At 44.3% G+C, this 19,368-nt stretch overlaps 1 protein-coding gene across 1 annotated transcript; it reads left to right on the plus strand.

Annotated features, from left to right (window-relative positions):
* Positions 1 to 683: 683 nt before the first annotated feature.
* On the plus strand, positions 684 to 18,968 carry LOC110486277 (histone-lysine N-methyltransferase EZH1). Its single transcript, XM_021557737.2, is given in 21 exon segments — positions 684 to 946; positions 2,027 to 2,216; positions 2,300 to 2,425; positions 3,444 to 3,473; positions 3,475 to 3,567; positions 5,926 to 6,043; positions 6,302 to 6,517; positions 7,291 to 7,393; positions 8,122 to 8,285; positions 10,234 to 10,325; positions 10,477 to 10,639; positions 12,980 to 13,161; positions 14,236 to 14,327; positions 14,541 to 14,569; positions 14,686 to 14,811; positions 16,145 to 16,323; positions 16,541 to 16,636; positions 16,803 to 16,884; positions 16,993 to 17,073; positions 17,170 to 17,254; positions 17,413 to 18,968. Coding segments are annotated over 20 exon segments (2,304 nt in total). The 5' UTR covers positions 684 to 946; positions 2,027 to 2,030; the 3' UTR covers positions 17,474 to 18,968.
* Positions 18,969 to 19,368: the final 400 nt, after the last annotated feature.

The following is a 19,368-nucleotide window of genomic DNA, read 5'->3' on the forward strand; positions in this document are numbered from 1 at the left end:
GCCCCAGCTCGCACTGCGCACCCGCCCCTTGAGAGAAGGAAAACAACATGCGCTAGACTCGAGGCTGGAGGCTTCCTCTTCCATGATCAGCATGATCTTCCTCTTCCATGATTGATTGAGGAACAATACTCATTGATAATATATGTTTGTTATTACCCCTGTATACATGTGAATGACATTTATACATGAATTATGGAAAAATAGAACAGGGTACCTTACCAATATACAGTATGAGAGCAAAGGTTGTTGGTGATGAACGAATGATGTTACTAAATAACCTTCCCAAATACCATCACCTGACCCTCATATTAAAATGCATTACATCCGTATAGGTATAGCATTTGTTCTATTTTACTTCTTTTTTTAAATTATATCTCATTATATGAACAAATAACAACACATATTAAACATCATTATTATGACTACCTATCAACTGTAGCATTTTGATAAATTAGTATTATCCACTAGTTATTAGTAGCCTATAGTAGCTTAGTCGCCTATGTAATAGTTGACTAATAGTAATAGTATTCTGATAGTAGTAATAATGTTAGTAGTAGCCTTATAGCAGACGTGTAGCCCTTGTGAGTAGAATCATTCCTAAGCTACATGTGGGCTATCCAAATGTCCATATACTTTCAAGTCGCACGCTTTTTTACCATAGTCCAGCTACCAAGCACAGTGTGGTCACAATACAGACGTCACTCTCTAACTGAGCCAGTTAAGTGCGCAGCTTTTAACTGTACAACTTCAATTTCAGCATGCTTGCGGACGACATAGGAATCTTCGGATCCCATCGGCGTGTGAACCCAAATACACGGACCCTATTATTTACGTCGCGTCCGTAGCGAAGAAATCCGTATTTTATGGTGGATTTCATACGGGGAGTTCAACGCTGTAGTGGCGAGCTCAAGTCGCTACAAATAAGAGGACACGAGGACCCTTAAAGGTAATTCTAACTGCGACACTGTATCAAAACTGGACATGTGTGCGCGCATCCCAGAGAAGCGCATTAGAACATTCACATTATAATGTTATTGGTTGGGCGTGAAAGCTGTCCATTGCGTAAAACGAACATAATTGAAATGGATAGGCGATGCATCAACGTATGTGACTTCTGTTATCGACTGTTGGTGTAGGATTCTAAGGAAGGCTAATGCCTGGTACGGTTAAAACGAATCATTTGCCCTGAAAACGAAAAGCCTTTACGCAGCGCGACATTTATTTTGCTTCTCACCAATCCCACAACATTTTGTGGGATAGGGTTATAGAATTCTGCAGAAGAGGTTATGAAATCCTGGAAAAGTGTACTACGCACTTAGCTGCTCTGTTTTCATATTGGCTTTCAGAAGAGAAACGCCCACTTTTACTAATGTTGTATGTGCAGGGGAGAACGTGTTTTACAGACTGCCATTTGGTTTCGGTATATGACACGTTTGACGTGTTTGAGGTTTCACTTTATTATAGGCCCGTTATTTTATGATTCCGTTGTTCTAGTCCCACATGATACAATTACGATGGCACATTATAGCGCTGACCAGGATGCACTGGAAGGTGTTTTTTTAAGCCTTTTTAACGCAGTCCTTGGTGCTTTTGCTAACAGAAGGGGGCGGTGGTTCGCTCACGCACGCACACGCATGCAGAAGTTTGAGTCATGCGTTTCGTTTGGCTGTGTGAGTGAGTGAGTGAGTGAGTGTGTGTGTGTGTGTGTGTGTGTGTGTGTGTGGGAGGGAGGGGGGGGGGGATCACTTCTCTTACGGGAAGCTCTTGGAAAATTACTTTTCCAATTGCCATTGATGTTATCACATCCCAGATCCAAGTAAAACGTGTTTTTGGAGTTAGGCACAACCAATTCACACACCACACTCACACCAACAGTGATATCCTCCTTTAATGCTACTTCTAACAACACAACAATTGACCCTTAAGAATTGGTGTAATAGAAAAGTGTTCTTTAACATGATTGACTGGGGCACTTCCATGTGTTTTGTGTCAGTGCCAGTAACTCTATCATTCTATCATTGTGCAGGACCATGGAGGAGGCCCCAGAGGTCCCTGTCTCAGACCCAGTCCCGGACCCGGCCCTAATCCTGACCCCAACACCTTGTCCTGCCTCCAACATACCCTCCCGAAGCCTGTTGGAGTGGAGGAAGAGGGTGAAGTCTGAGTACATGCGCCTCCGTCAGCTGAAACGCTTTAAAAACGCAGAGGAGGTCAAGGTAAGGATAATGAGAGAGAGAGAGAGAGAGAGATTGTGTGTATAGCTATTACAAACTATTCTTACATTTCCTGTCTTTTCCAGGCCTTGTTCATGTCCAACCGGCAGAAGATAGAGGAACGTACCAACCTTCTGAACGAGGAGTGGTCCAAGCTGAGGATCCAGTCAGTTCCCCTGTCTACCCCAGGTGGAGCGCTACCCGGCAAAAAGGTGAGAGAGAGAAAGAGACAAAAGGATAGCGAGGCATACAGTAGGAGGCGACGCATCACATTTTCTGGCCTATCCAGACAAAGCAACGATTTCCTGTGCCAGTGAACCTCATGGCTGCGCTTGCAATAGCTCTCCCATTGATGTTCTCAGATGGATTTATTGCTCTCAACAGGAAAAAAAAATCAAAAATGATTTCGTATAATTGAAACAAGAACACTTTCTCTTAGTCACAGATGGACAAAATCTGTGACCAGAGAACGTTTGTGTGATCACATTTATTTTACAGTTATAGGAAAGGTGAACTCTTCCAGTAAGTCGTTTATAATTTGATTGTTACTATATGTAGAAAGCATTTCAGTAATGTCAAGCCCTATTGTACCACTTTTGAATAGGAAAACATAATATCAGATATTTCATAATATTTGTACTATGTACTTGAGTTTGTGTCCTCAAAGGGGAGTCGACCGCATACATTTAATAGAAAGGTTAGTTCTAGACCTTTTAAAAATGTTGCAGAACTACCAGTTATTGTTTATGGCCATCTCATGAAGAATATTTACTTTTGTGTATGTGTATTTAAGGGGAAATCTACATTTTGGCCATTAACTAGCCCTTTCAAGCCCATTCTGGCTCCTGCCTCCTCATTAACCAGGCCAGGGTCTGCTCTCCCATCAGGCCGACAGAGGACTGTGATGTTTCATCCCCTTTCAGGGAGATCCTGAGCTGCCAAAAAGGGTTCATGAGGCGGCCTTACTGAGGTCAATAACTAAACTCTCTCAGAACCTATGATGAAAACAGCCTGGAGGCAGACAGAGCAGCATCTTGTGTTCCTGAAATTCTCACTATGCTCTTCTCTATTGTCTTGGTATTTGTTTCCTAGTTCATTTCAGAGTAGTGTCAGTGGATATAGCATTGTCTTTATCCATTTGGGTAATAGTAGCCTACCTGTTTGTTATAATCCAGTGCTGGTCTGTCCTACTTTGTCATACTCACCCATCTGTCTCTGGTCCAATCACAGTTGTGCATGGTGGAGTTTGGCTTCCCAGCGTTTTAAAGCTCAGGCGGTTGCCGTGCGGCCCCTGACGACCGTGGCAGGAATCCCCTTCATGTACTCCTGGTCCCCTCTGCAGCAGAACTTCATGGTACGGGGCTTTCTCGACAACACACACACATTCAGTATACACTACGGGTCAAAAGTTTTAGAACACCGACTCATTCAAGGGTTTTTCTTTATTTTGACTATTTCCTACATTGTAGAATAACAGTGAAGGCATCAAAACTATGAAATAACACTTATGGAATCGTATAGTAACCAAAAAAGTGTTAAACTAAATCAAAATATATTTTAGATTTGAGAATCTTCAAATACCCACCCTTTGCCTTGATGACAGCTTTGCACACTCTTGGCATTCTCTCAACCACCTTCATGAGGTAGTCGCCTGGAATGCATTTCAATTAACAGGTGTGGCTTCCTAAAAGTAATTGTTTGACATTTCTTTCCTTAATGCATTTGAGCCAATCAGTTGTGTTGTTACAAGGTAGGGGGGTATACAGAAGATAGCCCTATTTGGTGAAAGACCAAGTCCATATTATGGCAAGAACAACACAAATAAGCAAAGAGAAATGACAGTCCATCATTACTTTAAGACATGAAGGTCAGTCAATACGGAACATTTTCAAGAACTTTTAAAGATCCTTCAAGTGCAGTCACAAAAACCATCAAGCGCTATGATGAAACTGGCTCTCACGAGGACCGCCACAGGAAAGAAAGACCCAGAGTTACCTCTGCTGCAGAGGATTAGTTCATTAGAGTTACCAACCAAATAAATGCATCACAGAGTTCAAGTAACAGATACATCTCAACATCAACTATTCAGAGGAAACTGTGTGAATCAGGCCTTCATGGTCAAATTGCTGCAAAGAAACCACTACTAAGGGACACCAATAATAAGAAGAGACTTGCTTGGGCCAAGAAACACAAGCAATGGACTTTAGACCAGTGGAAATTTGTCCTTTGGTCTAGAGTCCAAATTGGAGATTTTTGGTTCCAACCGCCGTGTCTTTGTGAGACGCGGTGTGGGTGAACGGATGATTTTCGCATGTGTATTTCCCACTGTAAAGCATGGAGGAGGAGGTGTTATGATGTGGGGGTGCTTTGCTGGTGACACTGTCTGTGATTTATTTCGAATTCAAAGCACATTTAACCAGCATGGCAACCACAGCATTCTGCAGCGATACACCATCCCATCTGGTTTGGGCTTAGTCCCACTATCATTTGTTTTTCAACAGGACAATAACCCAACACACCTCCAGGCTATTTGAACAAGAAGGAGAGTGATGGAGTGCTATATCAGATGGCCTGGCCTCCACAATCTCAACCAAATTGAGATGGTTTGGGATGAGTCGGCCCGCAGAGTAAAGGAAAAGCAGCCAACAAGTGCTCAGCATATGTGGGAACTAATTCACGACTGTTGGAAAAGCATTCCAGGTGAAGCTGTTTGAGAGAATGTCAAGAGTGTGCAAAGCTGTCATCAAGGCAAAGGGTGGCTATTTGAAGAATCTCAGTGTCACGTCCTGACCTTAGTTCCTTTTGTATGTTTCTATTTTAGGTTGGTCAGGGCGTGAGTTGGGGTGGGCATTCAATGTTTTTGTTCTATGTTTGGTATTTCTATGTGTTTGGCCTGGTATGGTTCCCAATCAGAGGCAGCTGTCAATCGTTGTCTCTGATTGAGAACCATACTTAGGTAGCCTGTTTTCCCACTCTTGTTTGTGGGTGGTTGTTTTCATAGTTTTGATGCCTTCACTATTATTCTACAATGTAGAAAATAGTCAAAATAAAGAAAGACCTGTGAATGTGTAGGTGTTTTAATACTTTTGAACGGTAGTGCACATACACACCAGGGAAAAGACACACCCTTATTCCACTTGTGTAATAACAATAAACGCTCATCTCTATGCAGTAACAAAGTCATTTCTCAATTACTGTGCAACAACATGATAGGTCGCTTCTAACGTTACTACGTTGTTATTACACAGGTATAAAAACCCTAATATGAACATTTGCACACAGATTTATTCATGTACCACATTAACACACAAACAGCCAGATGTGACTATGTGTTTGTTGATTTTGAGTCCCATAGGGCGTGGCACAATTGGCCCAGCGTCGTCCGGGTTTGGCCAGTGTAACCGATGTGAAATGGCTAGCTAGTTAGCGGTGGTGCACGCTAGTAGCGTTTCAATCAATGACGTCACTCGCTCTGAGACCTGAAGTAGTTGTTCCCCTTGCTCTGCAAGGGCCGCGGCTTTTGTGGAGTGATGGGTAACGATGCTTCGTGGGTGTCAGTTGTTGATTTGTGCAGAGGGTCCCTGGTTCGAACCCAGGTCGGGGCGAGGGGATGGATGAAAGCTATACTGTTACACCGGGGTAAATAAGAATTTGTTCTTAACTGACTTGCCTAGTTAAATAAAATACAAATACAATATATTTTTTTTCCTAGGTGGAGGATGAGACGTTCCTCCATAACATCCCCTACATGGGAGACGAGGTGTTGGAGCAGGACGAGGCCTTCCTGGAGGAGCTCATCGACAACTATGACGGTGTCCATGGAGACAGAGGTGACCTGCCTACCTGCCTAGACCAGGCAGACCTTTCTGTCCTGTTTCGATTACGCACACTGTCAGTCTGATCTATCACAGAGTTATATTATTGGAGACGTGGGGGTTAGGCGGGCTCCAGGAGGTCAATCGGTACAGTACGTGCGTTGCTGTGTGCTGCTGGGGAAATCTTAATTGTTTAGGGGATATGTGCTGACGTATATTGCATGATGTCATCAGTAGGTGCGGACATGTTTGACTGTGTGGTTTGTCTCCCAGAGGGAGGGTTCATCAACGACGAGATCTTTAAAGAGTTGGTGGAGGCCTTGAGCCAGTACTCAGACCAGGAGGAGGAAGAGGAGGAGGCGGCGGAGGAGAAAGGGGGGAAAGAGGAGGAGGAGAAGGGGGTGAGGAAGAGCGCTGGGGAAGGGACTGAAGAGGCCAAGGTGGGGCCCACAGCCTTCTTCAGGAGGAAGAGGAGGAGTGTCGTAGAGGGTGAGTGTCCTCCAGAGTCTTTTGACTGAAAGATGTAACCACAACTAACATACAGTAGTTCATGTCTCCTAGATGTGATTGGATGCTTACTGTATGTAACAAAAGGTAATACGTGCTGTTTTCTATATGAGAGTCACTGGTTTTACTATGCTGGACTATCTGAAGGGAAATGTGCATGCTTATTTGTATTTGCTATAGACTTGTCCTCCTACTCTTATCAGTGGCATGAGAGAACAGAGGGTACAGGTCAGGTTGATCACTGTGACTGTACTGTACCCCATGTTGTACAGGAGCCAGCAGGTCACTCTGTCCCAACACAGTGGCACTGCCTGGCATTGTTTACCTAGAGACTTTCCCAGTCCCAGGGACAGACTGGGTGGATGGGGAACATGTTTGGTCATAACACCAATACAATACGACCAGGTTCTGGTTACAAGGCCCTTTGACCTCTGGCATAGAGAGCACCAGGGATTATGGGAACTGGTGGGGGGGGGGGGGGGGGCACACTCACATAGAGAGATATTGTGTCATCAGACACTGTCACTCAGTGTCAGAACTTATCAGTATGACTGACACACTCATTGGTACTCTCTCAATACACAGAGCACATGGACAAACAGTCCTCAATAGGATCGGGACTCGTTCCAATATGATTGCTTACATGGCAAGAAGTGCAAATACAATTACATCTCAATGGGAAATTGGAACTAGAAAAGGGGTGGTTGAGTAGCTAATTATCTGCTCTTTGCTTTTCTTCTCACTACCTTCCTTAGTGAGGGATTCGCCTGCCAATAAGAAGATCCCGCATGATAAGATATTCACGGCCATCGCCTCGATGTTCCCCTACAAGGGTACGACGGAGGAGCTGAAGGAAAAGTAAGAAAAGTGCCCATCAACTGTGCTGTGCTTAGCCGAGCGTTGCTTGGTGTTCACCATGGAGATGGGAGCTCTCAGGGAGATGCTAATAATGCTCTCTGCCCTCTCTTCTCACGCTCAATAGAAAAGTTGCATCCCCGTCTGAAAGGCCTTTTTCTTATCAAATACCGCAAACTGAACACTCTCATCCAAATCCACCTGCAAATGAGCATAGGCCAGGGGTCGGCAACAGGGCCCCGCAAAGTTTTTAGTAAAACATAGAATAATAATGTTTTGTTTTCCGTTAAACAGAAAATAACTGTAAAATTCAGCAAAATATTCATTTCATTTAGGAAATCTGTTCCTAAGTATTCCCACAAATGTAAAAAAATGGACTTGATCGTGTCTCAATGTAATCAAGGTATGAAATTATTGTTATTTCCAAATTCAGTTTATTTTTGGGCTTAGTTGTGGTCTATTTGCAATGTACAAATTATTATTATTATCTTCCAGCCCCCCAACCATCCGCTCCGACAAAAATCGTCCCGCAGCCTGATCTAGTTTTGCCTACCCCTGGCATAGACCTACTTGAGTCAGAATGCAGCTACTTACTGTAGTTTCCCACTTCTACTGTATATCATGCAGTATACCATGCTCATCCAAAATACAATCCTAATACAAAGTTATATTGTGCATGGTAAGGCTATGTTTTGTTTTATCCCCTTCTTCCCCAAATGACACTTCCCTAGGTACAAGGACCTCCTGGAGCCCCCCAGCCCGGTAAAGCTGCCCCCCCTCTGCACCCCTAACATAGACGGGCCGTTCGCCAAGTCTGTCCAGCGGGAGCAGTCTCTGCACTCCTTCCATACGCTGTTCTGCAGGCGCTGCTTCAAATACGACTGCTTCCTCCACCGTAATGTGTCCTATGGGTTTACTCTTTTCTCTCACTTTCTGTATCTTTCTCTCGCTCTCTCTCTCTCTCTCTAACTCTCTCTGTGTTTTTAACCTATTGACATCTGTCAACATGTGGCTTTTCCTCTAGATTTATGTTTTTATTTTTTCTCTCTGTCTCACTCGGACTCTCGTGGAATCAACACAGCTCTAGTGTTATAATAAATGCATTATTACTAGCCAGGACAAACATATTTTCACGATTTCACTAATATCATCAAAATCAATGAATCGTAGCACGTTTTTTGGGCTCATTCAGTAGTTTTTACCTGATAAAGTAGAAATCGTTTTTAAAGTACCGTTTGTATTCCCTAAAAAAACATTGAAAATGACACTGTTGCTGCTTCCTGTTGTCATGGCTTTTTGATTTATGATTTAAATGTCCAAATTCATAATCAATATGCTGAAATACTTGTTATATTTTGAAGACCAATACATAAAAGTTACACCCTACACACACCTGTCACACATGTTCAGAATACTTGTATTTTGCTAAATGGTTAGTGTGTTGGGCCAGTAACCGAAAGGTTGCTGGATCGAATCCCCGAGCTGACAAGGTAAAAATCTGCCGTTCTGCCCCTGAGCAAGGCAGTTAACCCACTGTTCCCCGGGTCACTGAAGACGTGGATGTCGATTAAGGCAGCCCCCCCGCACCTCTGTGATTCAGCGGGGTTGGGTTAAATGGGGAAGACTCATTTCAGTTGAAAACATTCAGTTGGACAACTGACTAGGTATCCCCCTTTCCCTAAATTAGCACCTTTCAAACTGCACACGTACTAATATTTCCCGAGCGGTCACTCAATAATGGAATTGGTGAGCTTGTTCTACTGTAATCAATAGGAGCGCATGCATATGAATCACTCACATCGATATCGTATTGAAATCAATTGAACTGGGACAATAACCATGGCGATATGTACCATTAGCACTCTTCTACCAGACAAACATCAACGAACTTGGGTAAACTACATATATATGTCGAATGATGACCACCTGTCGTAGCCATTTATTAACTTATTTCTCAGTGAGAAAATTATTTTGGAAGATGGCCAATACGGAAAAGGAGACACTTTTTGGACTGGATAATTTCAACAAATAGCTTAACCCTCAAATCCATTAATTAATGTACTGCCAGAGCGCCCAATTTTTTTCTAGCCACCGTGGTCTGAAAATGACATCTGAAAATGACAGCTGCGTCCCACTAAGGACTGGCATGTATGATAAAAACAGTGGCAGTGTCCAAAATATCTGATTGTCAGCTGTTGTCAAACACAAAATTATTCTCTTTCTCAAAAGTGTGCAGCAAATTCTACTAGATGAAAACCCCAAATTAGTATGACATCCTGGCATTTAAAATACTATAAAACGTTCTATTTTTGCATACCCAAAGTGCCTACTATTTAGAACGCAAGTATATTTGGACACGGCCACTGGTACTAAACCAAAGATATTGATCTGTGTTAAGCAATCGATTTCGTGAGATCATGCTGACTATAAACTGTAATACTAACATCACCCATCTGAGGTAAAAAAGGATGTGCTTTTCCTGCAATTCTTGTGTGGTGAAAACATTAGTATGTGTAATCTAGTAACACGTTCTGTCCACCATTGGGAAATTAGCATAATGTAACCTAATTAAATATGTCAAAGTAATTCAATATTTTAATATATGATAACAGTAAATGTAGCAGACTCACACATTTTTACAACAATAACATATATTTCTTCCTACTTTAACCGTGGAGAGAATTTATATGCTCCCAATCACAATTTAACCAGGCGCTCTAGACTAGAATGTCCATAGGGTCTGTGCAGCAGGCAAAATGTTTTACGTTAGTATTACTAGTATTACTGTTCTACTAACATACTATCAGTTACTATCAGTATACTAATAGTATGTGTCTTTCCAGCTTTTCACGCTACGCCCAATGTTTACAAGAGGAAGAGCAAGGAGATTCGCATGGAGACAGAGCCCTGTGGTCTGGACTGCTTTCTGCTACAGGTGTGCTCAGATCCTCTACATGTCCTCTGTGTTTAACTGCCCGACAACAGACAGACAAGCCAATGATGAATCTCTGATCCATTCATCCCTTCTCTAACACTCTTCTATCTCTTCACTTCTGTCCCTGTCTTCCTCTCTCCCTCCTCTAAAGAAAGGGGCCAAAGAGTTTGCGGATCAGGAGATGCTGCGCTCCCAGAGGTCTCGGCGGCGGCGGCGACAGCCACGCCCTCCCAGCTCCAGCTGCCCTGGCCCGTCAGGCACCACTGAGGAGGCCAAGGAGGTGGATAGTGACCACGAGACCACCAGCTCCTCAGGTAGCTAGGGGAAACACTAGCATTATAAGGGGCAAGACAGACCAACACAAACGTCAGCGGAGCGCAGTAGAGCACCTGCTGGCTGACGACAAATGGTGGCGATTCAACATGTAGAATCGTTGGGAAATGAACAGAAGATTATGACCGATGTTCTGTGGTCAGAGGCGATAGGACGGCCACCCACAGCGCACGGCCGATGTTCATGTCAGTCTGTCTGGTCTGAAGGACTTTAAAAGACAATTATGTGAAATACGAGCTTCTAAGGTACTATTCATAGGTTGCAACTCCGTCACTCGGTCGTGTCATGCCATTGTTATGAACGTTCTCAAGGCGCCATAGTGGTGCCCTAAAGTGGTTATAAGCCCAGTCATTCTGGACGGAGGCTAACGACTGTTCAGTCTAAATTACACTATTGTGCCTGGAAATACAACAAATTTACTTTAGACAGATTGCAATATTGTCATTAGCTAGCAAAGTTTTTTAAACATAGCTATCAATGCTAACGGTAGCTAGCTAAAATCCTCTGTCCTCCTCTCAATCTTAGCTAAATAGCTAACGTTATACTGCATCTGAAGTCAATCTGGCAACATCAAAATGATGACAAAAGGTTTATTTGCCTTCTTTTTAAATTGCATTGTATTTCTAAGCCACTGTAATTCCCCAGCTAGCAATGAGGAATCGGCCCAGAATCCTCTTCCGGTCGGCCGGAACTGACTGAATTGGCCCGGTATCAAAAGGAATGACTGCCCAGAATCTGCCCAAGAACATCGGGCCATTTCAGTCTACCAGAATTCAGCCGACTTTACCGGCATCTTACCAGAATCCACCCAGAAGCGGCCCGATGAAAATGTAAATAAATGTATACAAAATTACCTGTTTTAGTCATTTTAAATATTACTATTTTACATTATATACATAAAAGTTATACCCATCCACAAAAAAAAAATTGTGTCGGAGGAAACACCATACACCTGGTGACCGTTTCAGCATACATGCGCCTGGCCCGCCACAGGAGTCACTACAGAGCGATGGGACAAGGACATCCCGGGCCGGCCAAACCCTCCCCTAACTTGGACAACGCTGGGCCAATTGTGCGTCACCTCATGGGTCTCCCGGTCGCGCCCGGCACGGGTCTCGAACCATCATCTGTAGCAACGCAGTTTGCACTGCAATGCAGTTTCTTAGACCACTGCGCCACTCGGGAAGCTCCATCCACAAAGTTTGTAATGCTTATCAATTGCCTTGCACAAAGTATCAAAATACTACACAGGACTCTTAAATAATTTAATTGAAATGTTAATAGTATTTTTGATCACAGAAACAATGAGAAAATATGGAAAAATAAAGAATGAAATGTTAATTATATAAAGCAGCCCGTGTAATCATCTGCCAGAGAGTAACCCCAATCGGCCCGAGGCCCCAAGTCATACATTTGGGCCAGATAACTCACACCGGAATCGGCCCAGATCCACTGTGCTAGCTGGGGCACCTTTGATGACATTTTCATCAGAGCTCATTGACAATACATTGAGTAGGATGCTCAGTTGGGCATCAGTCCAAAACGGACGTTCAAAACAATATTGTGACGGAAATGCAACCCATGAATAGGAGACTACCAGCTTCCTATCTTCTCAGGTAGGAGAACACTAATGCCTCATCTGCTACGGTACTACTGTATATCTGTCATACCTCGGTGTATTAATGACAGAATGGATCGACTAAGTTCCCCATAATGCTCATCTGCCAGAATGGTTCATGTGTGCTGAATGCAGTACATCAGAAAAGAGAACCTTGGCTGAAGATGATTATTATTATTATTTTTAACTATTCACTCTCACAACACAAGAATCCAACCATGGGTTTCAGCCCCAAAACTAATAGATTCTTCACTCAGCCTCTCCCCCTGGTTTCCTCTTTCTGTTGACAGACTCATGTGGAGAACAGTGGGAGGGGAGAAAGAGTACTCTCCTCAGGCTCTCGTTTTCTCTGTCCTAATCATTTCCTCACTCTCTCTACTGTCGCTCTCTTGCATTCAGTTTGGAAGGAACTAATATCTGTACTGTGATGTCACTGCAGCTCTTCATTTTGAAGATAGACTACTGACTTAAGTTGGTGGCCCAGAGGCCTTCCCCTAGCTCAAATCATGTGTAAGAACAGATTGGTGAGCGGACTAATAAGCATTCCCCAGTCATAGCATGTGGTCACAATAACACAGCCTTGAACCTGTTGCCAAGCAACATGTCGCTCTCTGCCTTTGGCAGTGGGTGTATGTGCGCGAGTCTCAAATGCCTCCCCCCCCTCTCTGTGCGTGCGCATGTGTGTGTTTTTGCGTACGGTCAGAGAGCAACTCTCGCTGTCAGACCCCCACCAAGCTGTGCCCGGGGGAGGAGCACGGGGAACAGGTGGGACCTCCTGTCCAGTGGAGTGGGGCTGAGGAGTCTCTGTTCAGAGTGCTGCACGGAACCTACTACAACAACTTCTGCTCCATCGCTCGCCTCATCAGCACCAAGACCTGCAAACAGGTGAACCACCAAGAACCTACACCCACCAGATGTTCATATACTCTATTGATGCACCAATTAAAGCATGTCTCCTGGACAACACGCTAATGACCAAAACAACATTACAGACTTAGTACAGACCGACAAGATAACGAAGTGGTGCTGTGACTGTGTTGTATGTAGTGTGTCGGCATTGATACAAGTGTCGTAACACATAATACTGTGTGGAAAATTGGGATGATTACAAATGGAATGTAAACAACACGCAGAGTCATAAATTAGGACTTTTACGACATGACATCTTTGTTATTCTCCGAGACTCCGTCACGGTCTCCGGGCTCAGACGGCTTGTAGCAAGCGGATCCCTTCCTAGCCGAGGTATTGTGGGGATGCTATGTGTCTCTAATATGGGGGAGTTATGGGAGTATTGTATGGGGAACATATTAGGCCTTCTCATCAGATTTACAAAGCTATTGAGAGACACGTTCCAATCCTCCAAAACAAAACAGAGAGACAAAGACCGAGAAACAAAGAAGGCGTAGCGCGACGACAGAGATCCGCCACAGACGTTGCAAAGTAGCTTAGCCCCCTGCAGCAGCATCCCGGCCCCCAGCACAACGCTAGTGTGCCTCTATAGCATGGCCTTGTTATCCCTCAGAGAGCCTGTGGTTTGGCTGGATGGAAACACCGCTGCAACGAGCTTCCCAGTCCCTCCCTCTGCGTAATGTACTGTATGTCTGTCTGTTTTAGGGAGGAAGCCAAATCTATTTTTTTTTGTCAGGCAGAAGTGGTTTGGGGCTTTGTGGGTGTGTTTGGGGAGTGGGATGGCGGGGAGGTGTGTGTGTGTGTGTGTGCACGCGCGTTACGCTGAGATGGTGGTGGGTTCTGATAGGGGAGGAGAGGGCCGGGTGTTTTATGGAGTAATCACATGCAGCGATGCACTTCCCAGCTTAATTTGAGAGACACTCAACTACACAATGGGACCAAGTCCAGGTCCACACAAGATTCTGTATAGTTGCGTCATATCTGTGTGTATGCGTTGACAAATATGCCTGCATGTGTGTGTTTAATGTGTGTGTTCCCTCTCTTCTTCAGGTGTATGAGTTTGCTGTGAAAGAGGTCCTGATCCATCGTGTTCCGTTGGTGGAGGGTGGCAACTCCCCTCAGAAGAAGAAGAGGAAGCACAGGCAAGATGGCCGCTGACTTTTACACTCACTCACTCCCAGTCCCAGTCCCAGTTGCAACATTCATAGGAATGTCGTGAGAATGGACCCTGATACACAGATCAGTGAGAGAAATAGATGAAACCTTGCAGAAAATGAAAGTAACTGCTCTTTTTCAAATAGCTTTGTACAGAAATAGACATGATTATTGAAAATGTTTTTCATTTCTTTCTGTAGGTTATGGGCAAAAATTCAGCTCAAGAAAGGTGAGTTCTCCACTTGACTGAAGTATTGAAATAGTCAAATTAACGTTGTCAAATGCATTTCTAATTCAGAATGATGTATCTGCTCATTGTATAATTAAAGCCTTTGTCCTCTCTAGATAACTTGTCCAATCAGGTGTACAACTACCAGCCATGTGACCACCCGGACCACCCATGTGACAGCTCCTGTCCCTGTGTGATGACCCAGAATTTCTGTGAGAAGTTCTGCCAGTGTGAGCACGAGTGTGAGTGTCACCTTACCCAAACACACATCCACTGCTACCACCACGTCCTCACACACACACACCACTTCCCAACTCGGACAGACCCTTAGCAGAAGTCCAAGACATATCAGTATAAAAAAATACATTTCAACACATACGGAACATTCCTTCCACTAAACTGGCTGTGGTAAATGTTTACTACAATTACCTGTACTGACAGCGAGAGGTTTCACAGCTCAACTCTGTAATGGGAATAGGAATGTGTTCACAGGACAATTCTGCTGAAGCCAAGCTCTCTTTCACTCGGTGGATAAAAAGGCCCTTTTGACAGGCCATAATAGACAGTGGAACAGTGTGTAAGACGATCCTCCTCATCGCTGTTTGTTCGCAGGATAAGCTGTCCTCTGGCAGGCAGGGTTTGGTTAGCTTTATGGGCATCTGTTCAGCATGGGGCGTGGTTCACAATGCTCTGACACATTCATCCCAGGAGAAATGAGCCTGAACCGCTGGGCCCACGCACTTCCACAAATGGCCACAGGGCGGAAGGGAGAGAGAGAGGGAGAGAGAGAGGGAGAGAGAGAGAGAGAGAGAGGGAGAGAGAGGGAGAGAGAGAGAGAGAGAGAGCTTGGCTCTGAATTCACAGCTTTGGCTCATTTTGTGTTCTAATAGAAATACAGTTCTCCCTCCCCCTCCCTGGTTCTGACAGGAAGCAGCGTATGGAGGGTTTAATGTGTGAGCTCCACAGCCCTGGAGAGAAATCAAAGAGACGTGACAGGCACAGTGGCTGAGCTACAACATCCATCCCTACATTTGTACGAGACAGACCGCTACGACTGAACACTGCTCGGTGATGCGCACACACAGCCACGCAAACTGTAGGGAAGAAGACTTAGGAAGGAGGAGAGACAAGACTAATGTTACTGCTTATGGAGTATTGTCCTCCAGCTAAACCTGTTGGAGAGGAGAGGGACATTTTAAGTTGTCTGCCGCTCGTTTTCCTACTTCCTCTGCCCGGAAGGCTTTCCATTACTCTCAGCACAGCTGTATTTCAGCATAGCTGCCAGCAGGGGTCAGTGATTGATGAGTTACATTACAGAGCAGCGGCTTTTCTTTTGCTTTTTACCGTTGGAGGCAGCGTTCATCGATGAAAATGCGGTTGCCGTTCGCCACACAGCCACAGAGAATTCTGTTACAAATTAGTTCTCTAGTCCACTGAGGCATATAACACATACGGGCCTCTCTGTTACCGCGGTATGTTTCTATGCTGTTTCTAAAAAGTGACTATAAACCTCTCCGCTGAACGTTCCCCTGTCTGACTCTGAACACTAACCTGGGGTGTTACGTTGTTCTCCAGGCCAGAACCGTTTCCCGGGCTGCCGCTGTAAGACCCAGTGCAACACCAAGCAATGTCCCTGCTACCTGGCGGTGAGGGAATGTGACCCAGATCTGTGTATGACCTGTGGAGCCGCGGACCACTGGGACAGCAAGGTAGTCTCCTGCAAGAACTGCAGCATCCAAAGGGGGCTCAAGAAGGTAGGCCAGCAGGTCGTGTTCCAGTCCAAAGGAATAGAAAATAGAAGCTGGTTTCACAGGTAGCTTTTGAGAGCTGATGATGTGCTGTATCTGAATTCAGGTCGGAGTCAGAACCCATATCAACATGCTTATGACTTGCTGAGGAATGAAAGGCACACTTGTATTATTCCAGTGTTGTCTTGTATGTCAGCCAACTTTAACCTCTGACCTCTCCCAGCACCTCCTGCTGGCCCCCTCAAACGTGGCAGGGTGGGGCACCTTCATCAAAGAGTCAGTTCAGAAGAATGAGTTCATCTCAGAGTACTGTGGAGAGGTGAGGCTACATAAAACTGTTGAACGTAGCTTTCTTTATCATGTAATGGGGTATAGTTGGGTGTGGGGTTTATACGGTAACAGTACGTGTTTGTATGAATGTCTTTGTGTTAATGTATAAAACATTTAGTCTGACCATCACGCTCTGAAACTGTCTGTGTCTGCAGCTAATCTCGCAGGATGAGGCGGACCGACGCGGGAGGATCTACGACAAATACATGTCCAGCTTCCTCTTCAACCTGAACAATGGTAATAATGACTCCTCAACACGCTAACGATGTTAACAGTTAACCCTTTTAAGGGCATCACAGTCTCTGTGATCGCTGAGCTGACACTGTTCCTGTTATGTCTCAACAGACTTTGTCGTGGACGCCACAAGGAAAGGGAATAAAATCCGATTTGCGAATCACTCGGTGAACCCAAACTGCTACGCTAAGGGTAGGATCACATAGAAAAATACAAAGCCTGTTTTTTGGAATGATTTGGTTTGGTGACGTGTACAAATCAATTATATAATGGCTGTTATGGTTGCAGTGGTCATGGTGAATGGAGACCACCGCATCGGGATCTTTGCCAAACGGGCTATCCTACAGGGGGAGGAGCTCTTCTTCGACTATAGGTAGAGCCTTGTGGCCATGGGAACACTGGAGCCTTCGATACAATACGGTATCGCAGTCCTTCTTTGGTTGTCTCTGATATTTGTGGGATGACTTGCATTTATTTTTTACACTGATGCTTCATACTGTCCTGACTCTCTCTCTCTCCTGCCCCTTACAGGTACAGCCAGGATGATGCCCTGAAGTATGTGGGCATAGAGCGAGAGGTCGACGTGGCCTAGCATTAACCTGCTGCATTTCAACCACCCGCACTGACCCCTTGCTGACTGACCCCCCCCCCCTTTCCGTCACCTGGTAACTCTTCTGCTCCTCCCCACAATGCCACAACAAACAGAAGCTCTATTGGCCTCTGTGAAACATTCACCGTAATGGAGGAATATTAAAACAGCTGATCTATGTTACTGACAATTGGGGCATTGACAACAGTGCTGTGACTAAATGGTTTTCTTCTCCCTTGGTGACAATTTCAGTGAAATCACTTCCTCTCTGCAGGAAGCACTTCCCCACTGCTTTATCACTCACCTATCGAAACTGTGTACGTGAAGCTTCTGGAACGAAACAAGCAATTAGAATGGCAACAAAAACCTACTATCTACAGTATATATTCAATGTATCGCTTATACTGTACCATCAGCCTCATGGCATTGTTGTTATTTTCAACATGAAAACATGCTGTGTGTTATTCTCTCTGTATTTGTTATTCTCTCTGTTACTGTACTCACATCTATTAACTATTGCTTGTCCTCTCAATGAGCAACGCTAACTTTTTAGCCTACAGTGTATCTATTAACAGTGCAAGACAAGCGCACGTGTTGTCTTTTGGTTTAAAATGAACTGTAAGCACATTAGCAAGAGAATGAGCTTTTATTTTCAAATGCAGCTCTATGGAGGAACTCAATATCCTGTCATGTTACTCAGAAAAAGCCTCTTCCTGGTAGCTTTTGGAGGCAATGCTAAACTCATGATAATGCTAAAGCTCTGTATCTGACCTGTCTCTGTGGCTATAGCATCAACACCACCCCCTTCATACATAATGAAATAACTTACTGTGCATTTATACCAATGTTCTTCAAAATAATATGCCGTACAGTACGAGAAACCGACTAACTGAATGTGAACTCTGAAGTGGTGGTTGATGGGAGATCTCATTCCTCCTTTAGTTTGACAACTCTAGTCACCCGTGCCATTGGTACTCAGTGATACGTGTACTTTATGAAGCATTTGCCATTCAGTTTACATGAGCGTCAGCTCTTCTAACTCTAAAGAGACTATATTCGTGTGTAAGAACCATGAACATTATAGTCTTCCCTGAACTAGCTGTGAGTGCCAAATGAATCTAAGCTGAAAGAGGAGGGTTGTCATTATGGTGTTTGTATTGTATATAATGGACTGTGTTACAGGTAACCATTTTACGGTTCTACTCGTCACGGGAAAATGAAATGGGAAAAATAGTTTTTTTTTACTATTTCAAGTGCCCCACCTGGATGTTGTGTACGTACAACCATCCATCTGATCATGTTGTCACACTATATACAAGTGAATTGTGGAACTGACATCCAGGTCTGATATTCACCCAGGATTTTATCCTTCAATCCAAAAACATTGACACCCATGACAAGATGAGATCTTTCTGCACGGAGGTGACTGAAACGATATGGAATTTATCGTTATGTACAACTTCTGCCTATGAAAATAAAACTTTAACTTTATACATTATTGCTATATGCATCTTGTCGTTGAGTACCATTGTCAGTCAAAGTGGGGGAGTGCTATTTTTTGTGGGGGGGGGGGGCTAGGATGAGTCAGGGTTGAACATACCCTAGCCTCAACCACAACCCTAGCCCTAGTTTCATGTCCACATCCCGGTTCAACACTAACCCTCAACTACAACCCTAGCCCTAGCTTCTTGTCCACATCCCGGTTCAACACTAACCCTCAACTACAATCCTAGCTTCTTGCCCACATCCTGGTTCAACACTACAGTCGTGGCCAACAGTTTGGAGAATGACACAAATATTAATTTTCACAAAGTCTGCTGCCTCAGTTTGTATGGTGGCAATTTGCATATACTTCAAAATGTTATGAAGAGTGATCAGATGAGTTGCAATTCATTGCA

The sequence above is a fragment of the Oncorhynchus mykiss genome, chromosome 13 (assembly GCF_013265735.2).
Source record: "Oncorhynchus mykiss isolate Arlee chromosome 13, USDA_OmykA_1.1, whole genome shotgun sequence".
Taxonomy (NCBI): domain Eukaryota; kingdom Metazoa; phylum Chordata; class Actinopteri; order Salmoniformes; family Salmonidae; genus Oncorhynchus; species Oncorhynchus mykiss.